The following is an 8498-nucleotide window of genomic DNA, read 5'->3' as shown; positions in this document are numbered from 1 at the left end:
GTTGCAATCATTGCAAAAATGTTTTTAACAAAAGGGGGTTCACACAAAACCCTCCAATGACTGTGCAGAGCAGTTCTTGAGGCTACACAGGTTTGCCCTGGTCATCACCAAAAATGGATGCTTCCCCCCTCTCCTGATTAACACCCTTGAACATTCATGAGAAAGAATTTGCCATGCATAAAAATGTACACTGGGGGGGTGAGGGCATTGTCTAATCTGTTTCTCTATACATCTATATGGGCAGAGACCACTTTATCTATAAACTATAGTAATAGTTTAAAAAGATTATTATTTTTATTATTAATAATAATGCTAGTTTAAAATTAATGTTGTAATTACTACAGCTTCACTTGTGACATAATTAAACCCTCATTCTAATCAATGTGCTTTTGTTGCCTTCTATATGCAACATGCTCCCAAGGGAGCAAAATCTCATGAATGAATCGTCTCTGGCAGAGTTTCTTCTCCTGGAATTTTCAACAGTTCTGCAACTCCAGATTCTGCACTTCACTGGATTCCTTGTTTTTTACCTGGCAGCAGTTTCAGGAAATCTTCTCATCATCTCTGCAGTAGCCTCTGACCACCACTTGCACACCCCCATGTACTTCTTTCTGATGAACCTGGCCATAGCGGATGTGGGCCAGGTTTCAGTCATTTTCCCCCAAACCATGACCAATTTTCTCTTAAATACCAGACACATTTCTTATTCTGGATGTGTTGCTCAAGTCCTCTTTTTTCTCTTCTTTACGGCATCTGATTTCTCTCTTCTCACAGTCATGGCGTACGATCGGTATGTTGCCATTTGCAATCCACTACAATATGAGATGTTGATGAATAAGCAGCTCTGCATTCAGATTGTTATTACTGTGTGGATCAGCAGCTTTCTCTACGGAGTGTTACACACCGGAGGCACCTTTGCACCCCGCTTTTGCTCCAACATTGTCAATCAGTTTTTCTGTGAACTCCCACAGTTACTTAAGCTGGCCTGCTCTGACTTGTACCTGTTTGAATTTGGTGCTGTTTCCTTAAGTGCTCTCATTGGGTTAGGATGCTTCATTTTCATTGTTGTGACTTATGTGCACATCTTCACGGCAGTGATGAAAATCCCCTCAGTGCAGGGAAGGCAAAAAGCTTTCTCAACTTGCCTTCCCCACCTCATTGTGTTCTCCGTATTTGTGTCCACTGGCTATTTTGCTTACCTCAAGCCCACCTCCAATTCTGTCTCACATCTAGATTTGGCATTTACTATGGTATATACCATGGTCCCACCCTTGATGAATCCAGTAATCTACAGCATTAGAAACAAGGAAATAAAACATGCTTTGTCAAAGCTATTGGGTTTGAGGCACTCTTCTCAAAATGCCTTCTCCATTCCTGTTCTGGAAAAGTGAATTCTGCATGGAAGTATAAGCAAAGCCAAAATAGGCTTTACTTTAAAGATGTAAGTAGGAGACATGCTTTTTTATTTTAAAACTTTTTTAAAAAAAACAAATTTTAAATTTTTTTAATTTTTTATTTTTAAAACAAACTAACAAACAAAAAAGCAAAAAAAAATATACCTCTAATGCAAATGTAGGGAGCTCAATATGGACCAGAACCCTAATGTGGGTGTGTTGTGGGGCTTTAGCTCTTCCCGTCCACTATAGTGCTGATACAGATTGAGCTCCCCATGCCTGCAATTTAAGACTGAGATTTTGAAAACATGTTCCCCACTCCCCCTGCCCTATTTTGGGGGCATTCGTTTATATGGCATTTGAAAGAGTAACATAAGCAAGATAGGAAGGAAGGAAGGAAGGAAGGAAGGAAGGAAGGAAGGAAGGAAGACAAGTCTCTCTCCAGGGGACTGGATTAGAGTGTTCTTGCTACAGGGCTCAACAGACTAGCTTTTCTCAGACATTTATAAATAGTCTGAAATGAGCCATAGGTAAATATCAGAGCTAAGTAAAGCCCCAGTGTTGTAGTTATTGAAGGGATGGCTGTCTGAATGTTGTCAGTAAACAAGACAAGAAGGACAGTGGAGCAAAGTGTGTGTGTGACAGGGGGGAGGGTAACCCTTGGATGAAACCAGTGGGCCAGTTGACATCGAAGGGTGGGCCCTCTCCCTTCAAGCCCCACCCCTCCCATGACAACTTCTGCCCCAGCCACTTAAAAGAAAACCCTCCATGCAGAGAGAGGCACTGTGCTCCTTCCCGTTCTCAGCCCAGAGAAAGGGACTCAGTCGGGGCACTGGGCAGGACTCGACTAAGCCAGTTCTTACAGGAGCTGACTCAAGCCCCGGCTGAGTCAGACTGCTCTTTCCTGCACTGCTTGAGTCCCAGTTGGGGCATCTGTGGCATAGGAAGGGACTCAGCCATCCCTTGCAGTATTCCAACCGAGTTGAACTCCCTGTTCCTGCACTGCTTGCATCCCCATCGGGGGGATGAGCAGTGTGGGGAGAGGTCCAGGGGAATCCCTGGCTTACATATGATTGGGGATAAGGAAGAGGTTCCCCTATGTGCCACTCACTGACAGGGGGAATAGCTTGGGGATGGAGAGAGGCTTAGGGAGGGCAGAGGCCAGGGCCTGCAGAGGGTGCTCAACCCTCCATGGTCCAGACATTGCCCTCCTCTGTTTTATACGATGTGGCTATCGTGAACTGGGCCTCCCACCACCACGTCTGTTAGCAAATGTGCTGTCCATCCAGACACATGTACAAAATGGAGAACATTCTCACAAGACACACATTCGCTAAAGGTAGGGATAGACTGACCCCCCCCCCAGGCTAGTTTCCATTTCCATTTCCATTTCCATTTCCATTGTACTTCTTTCCAAAGGACCAGACAATGCCAAGTCCATCCACACTTATATATTTCTCAATGGGAGTAAATTATTCTTCCACATATTTCAGATTCATTTTGCATCTTTTGAACTATCAATGACATCTTTTCTCTTCCCCCCACCTAGCTTTTTTTATGTTGAGTTTCCAGTTTGCCTTGCCAATAGGCATCCAGTTGTAATGTATATTGCAGGGAGAAAGCAAAAGGTTAAGCCCCCTACCCACTCCTCTAGCCTACTGATGTGTATGAGATCCCATGAGGTTACTTTTGAGTAATAATAATAATAACAACAGCAACAATAACAACGACAACAATAATAATAAACTAGTTACATCTTCAAAGTAACATGCAGTTTCACTCTCAGGGTTGTATCGCATGTTGGTCCTAGTTAGGATAGATCCATTGCAATGAATGAGACTTAAGTTAGAGTATCATTGGATTGTTGTTGTTGTTGTTCAGTCGTTCAGTTGTGTCCGACTCTTCGTGACCCCATGGACCATAGCACGCCAGGCCTTCCTGTCCTGCGCTCTCTCCCGGAGCGTGCTCAAGTTCATATTCATTGCATCCGTGATGCTATCTAGCCATCTCATCCTCTGCCGTCCCCTTCTCCTTTTGCCTTCAGTCTTTCCCAGCATCAGGGTCTTTTCCAGGGAGTTTTCTCTTAGCATTAGGTGGCCAAAATATTGGAGCTTCAGCTTCATTGGATAGAACCCAGTAGATACAACCCTCAGAGAATTTGGTAAAGGTGGAGGTGGCATTCACTTGGAGGAATACCAGAAGGATCTGAACCTCACAACACCTATCTGAAAGCAGAAATGCTGCACAAGGGCCCCAGTCCTTGCCCTTCCTTTCTGCATGGTGGGAAAAGAACATCCAAGGATTGTGTGTCACACTGGAAGCACATTTGCATGTTTCAGTGAACATGTATTAGCAGTCTATATATTCTCATTATGATGGTTGTGAGAATCTAGTTAAACAAACAAACAAACCCTGAGAAGTCAATGAGCAAAAACCCTGCCAGTTTAAGACCAGAGTTAAAGCTATCTTATGTTGGCTCAAGCTTCACAAAGCCACAGAACTGGAAGCTTCATGCCTGAAAATATGTGCCCCATGGTTATGGATGCATGATAAGTTTGTTTCAGTTCTTTTTTTGGTCAGGATTTACCCTGTTCACCCCTTCCATACTGAACACAATCTCGGATAGGGGTGGCGTGAGCGCTCGTTTTCTGCTTCGTGCCTGATGATCTTCCCGCAGTTTGGCCCCCAAGCTGGAGTCCACAAACCCTCCCTCTTGCCCAACTCTGCTCGTCTGCAGTCAAGCCATCCCCCGAACTCTCGGGCACCTTGGCACTCATGTGCGCATGGTTCCCCTGGCTCCCGCCGAGCTGCTGCTCAACGAGCCACTCTGTTTTAGCCTTTTAATTTTTGCTCATCCCCCCCCCCCCGATCATCAGCCCATGTCAGAGGGTCTGGGAGCCGGAGTCACTGTGGTTCATAACAATACCATCTTGCTCACCAGGAAATCCCTCTGGGCCAGGGTAGACTATGAGGGCCTGTGCCTCACGTTTGACCATTGAGACAGATTGAGGATACTGTTGATGATCTGCTCGGCATCCTGCCCAGCACTCTCCCTGACTGAGCTGGCTGTGTGGCCTCAACTCAAGCATGGTGTTGGAGCTGCCCTGCTGGATAGCTACTTGAGGATATTTGATAGGCATCAAAAGTAAGCCTTGTAGGGGGTGCCTCTGAGCATAGGCAGTACAGGGATGGCAGAGAATTCCGCCACGGATTTCAGTGAGGCCAAATGCACTGGCAATCGCCCCCCTGAAACCCGTGGTGGAATGGCCTCCCACCCCCCGCCACCCCACGGAATCCCCCCGGGATGAAGCTTACCTGGGCAGAGGCGGAGGTGGCTCCGGCGGCGGCTCTGGCAGTGGTGGCTGGTCTCTTGGCCAGCTGCTGTGGCTGCAAATGGCAGCCATCGTAGCGGCCGCCATTTGCATCCTGCAACGCTGCCCTGATAGGCTACATAAGTATTTATGTAGCCTATCATGGCAAACAGCAGGGACGCAAACGGTGGCCGCTTCGTCATTTGCGCCACTGCTCTTTCCGTGATAGGCTATGTAAGTATTTATGCAGTCTATCACGGTAAAGGCAGCCACACAGACAGTGGCCACTATGCCATTTGCTTGGCTGCCTTAACCATGATAGGCTACATAAATACCTACGTAGCCTATCACGGAAAAAGCAGCAGCGCAAATGGCGTAGCGGCTGCCATTTGCGCCGCTGCTCTTTGCCGTGATAGGCTACGTAAATACTTACATACCTATCATGGCAGCCTGGCAGGACGCAAATGGCAGCCGCTACGACGGCCACCATTTGTGGCCGCAGCAGCCCGGCCGCAGCCGGAACTCCGGCTGCAGACAGCCCTGGCCGGCGGCTCCTCGGACCCGCCATGGAGCGGAGCCGGCCAGGGAGGATTCTGGGGGGAGGGACGGAGCACCTCCCCCCCACGGATCCCCCACTGTGGAGCCAGGTAGGGGATTCGTACATCCCTAAAGCAGTGGCAGAGTAGCTCAGAGTCTGAAGAGAAATCGCAAAACAGGGGGGAAAAAACTTTCCCAGATTCTTCCAGACAGGGAGGGACAGACTCCTCAGGTTTCAATAGTCCAACTGGATGGAGAGAGCCTCTCTTCACCCCCACTCCCTGTGAAACAATGGTCATGTCCCAAGGACCCAAGGGAAAGAGGGAGGATCTCTCCGTAGCCCATAAGTTCAGGGTCTTCCCGTGGTTCTCCTTCAAATGGGGACCAACTGCCTTACCTGGAGCTTAGGCTACTCTGCTATCTTTCCCCACTGCTGTTGTTCCTTGCTTTGTCTCTAGTGATTAGTATCTGAAAGAGTCATGAAGTAATAAAGGAATAAAGTCTTGGAAAGACCTTGTCATCTGTGTCCTGAGTTGGCTATTGGTGGGGACTGCAAGAGACAGCTAGGGCGCTCCTGACACTCTCCCTCTCTCTCTCTCCTTCTCCCTCTCCCTCTCCCTCCCTCTCCCTCTCCCTCTCTCTCTCTCTCTCTCTCTGTGTGTGTGTGTAATCCAACAGACTCTCCCTTGCCCACCCTCCTGGACCCTGCTTGCGCAGAACCGTAGGGCACACATGGACCTGCTTGGTGAGCACCTTGCAGATCTGTGAGCACCCCAGAGCTTCCCATCCTCCCTAATGAGCTGCTGTTGTGCACAACAGTGGTAGCTCAGGTGTTTTCGTGTAGGTAATGTTGCATATTTGGCAGCCATAAAGGCACCATTTCCAAAACATTACAGGCGTGAATGCACCCTTCGGTAAAGACGGTAATTGAAATGAACCTTTATGGACACACTTTTCTACATCTATTGGGCAAACAGTAGATCTATGAAGACATAGACCCCCATCTTACACAAAAGTGGCTGCTCACTGAAAAAACAAGAGCTACCGAGAGAGCCCCCCCACCCCCCAACAGCCCAGTGGGTCACCCTGTGCTGCTTACTGTGTTGGGTAAATAGCAGGGGTTCGGTGAGCAGCATGGAAGGCCAACAGAGGAGATTTTGTCCATCTCAAGCCAGATTGAGCAATCCTGTTGAGGTTCTAGTCATGCTGTGGAATGGTGAGATAATTGCATTCAAGCCCCCTCTCTTGCACTGCTGACTGAGCTAAGGTGCTCCTTGGCTTTCTGGTGAGCTCTGGGAAATGAAACAGGCTGGAAGAGACCTAGAGTATAACTGGCATAAGACTCATTGTGAGACCAACCAGACATAAATAGGAGTGCAAAGTCACGCCTGCTGCACAATGGTGAGACTTAGATTTGCTGCCTATAGAAAATCCTCAAGTTGCCATCCAGCAGGGCTTCCCCAACACCACATTTGAGGCCACCTCCGCCAGCTCAGGCAGGGAGACTGTTGGGCAGCAAGGTGGCCAGTAAATCAACATTATCCCCAATCTGTTTCAATGGCCAAACACCAGGCATAGGCCCTCATAGCCTGCCCTGGTCCAGAGGGTGAGCCCTGGTGAGCAAGATGGTACTGTTATAAACTACAGTGACTCCTGCTCCCAGGCCCTCTGACCTGGGCTGATGATGCAAAGTATACCAGGCGGCGGGGGGGGGGGGAGCTAGGGCTCACCCACGCAGATTTCTGTGATAATTCTGGAAATACAGAGGATGTGTGGAGATGAAAGTGGTTGGCTGAAAAGGAGAATGGAAAAGTGCACAAATGCATATTCTAACAAATTAATAGTGTCGAAAAATGTGGCTTTATTTGAAGGAATTTCTCAAAGGGCCAGAACTATTTCCCGTGTAAATTCATTTGAAGTTAAAATATGTGAAGCAAAATAATAATAATAATAATAATAACAACAACAACAACATTTTCCTCTTCATCATAAAACACAAAGCAGGCAATCCTCTGAGGCAGATTCCCAGAGGATTCTGCTGAAAGGCTGTTTGCTTTAATTTACGTAAACATGAGAGACAGAATCCACCACACAGTTATTTTTACATAAGGGCATTGACATCAGTGGTCACAAGTATGATTTAAGCTCTGTTGGAGTGCAGCTATAGATTATGGTGCTCCCTTGTATGCTGTTTTTAGACCACTTCAAAATAGCTGTTGATGCTCATCACATAGTTCCTTTCTCAGGAATATCCCTTGGGGTTGGATTCCCTGTGCCACTTTCCACTGAGGGACACTTCTGAAGTTATATTATTTTTGTGTGTTTTAAGATTGGTCAGTACTCTCAAAAATGTGCTCCTTCTAAAGTTGGAAGAGTAAGATGTGTGTCTGAGTTTCACCTTTTACAATGTTCTACATCCTGTGTGGGGAACCGAGCCACCCCCATTTTGCAGGGCCACATTGTCTCAGTTGGAAGCTCTCAGGGGAGATATGGCAATCATGGGGTCATAAACACCCCACCTCTTTCTTTCTTACACAAGGTTCTCTCCATCTTCATGTACCTAGTATAAATCAGATACATCCTGTTTATGTGAATTGTTTTTCTGAATGCTGGAATGTTTTCTGATATTTTCACAGAAAGATGGAATTGTCAGTGCCAACATACATGAAATTAATCTGTTGAGTGTTCTCCAACACAGATCAATCGTGGCTTCAAGAGTTGCCACTGAAATCTGATTTTAAACGGCATTTGGCATTCATCTCGTCATTTCTCACCAGGTAAGACATTTGAGAAATTTGAAGGGGTATAATGTTAAGGGAAGCATGAAGAGATTTGACAAGATTATTCATATTTCTCATGGGTGCAGTTGGAACGAGTAATTTGCACATCTCTAATAAATATTCTCTGAAATGATGGAGTCATATACAAATTCTTATACAGCAATTTGGTTATCGCATTACTGAATACCTTACTGTATCCCTTGTCTGAGCCTGGAAATTTATCAATATACTTCTTTACCTTTTGAACCAGGATGGTCTTTACATCATCACATCGAATCTGAAATGTGGTCTTTCTTACTCAGCTACTTCTTTTGTGTGCCAATCGCAAGTACATGTTACCACCTTCAATGTTTTTCCCTGTCGTACGCTTTACTGTCCTTTGGCTTTTCATTTATAATCATTCCCTGATCACCTATGTGCAGCCATTTCCTTGCTTTCTAACCTTCCTTTGTTGTTGAATACTGCATTTATATACT

At 46.4% G+C, this 8498-nt stretch overlaps 1 protein-coding gene across 1 annotated transcript; it reads left to right on the top strand.

Moving 5' to 3' along the window:
- The first annotated feature begins 410 nt into the window (after positions 1-410).
- Positions 411-1391, top strand: LOC146341583 (olfactory receptor 14I1-like). Its single transcript, XM_084807553.1, has one exon. The coding sequence runs from the start codon at positions 411-413 to the stop codon at positions 1389-1391; it is 981 nt and encodes a 326-aa protein (XP_084663679.1).
- The last annotated feature ends 7107 nt before the right edge of the window (positions 1392-8498 follow it).

The sequence above is a fragment of the Heloderma suspectum genome, chromosome 6, assembly GCF_057233095.1.
Source record: "Heloderma suspectum isolate Gila_16-S chromosome 6, 16-S_ref, whole genome shotgun sequence".
NCBI lineage: Eukaryota > Metazoa > Chordata > Lepidosauria > Squamata > Helodermatidae > Heloderma > Heloderma suspectum.
This window is presented reverse-complemented; position numbering and strand designations above follow the sequence as displayed.

Coding starts and splice junctions, on each gene's coding strand:
- LOC146341583 (XM_084807553.1), top strand. CDS start 411: ATGCTCCCAAGGGAGCAAAATCTCATGAATGAATCGTCTCTGGCAGAG.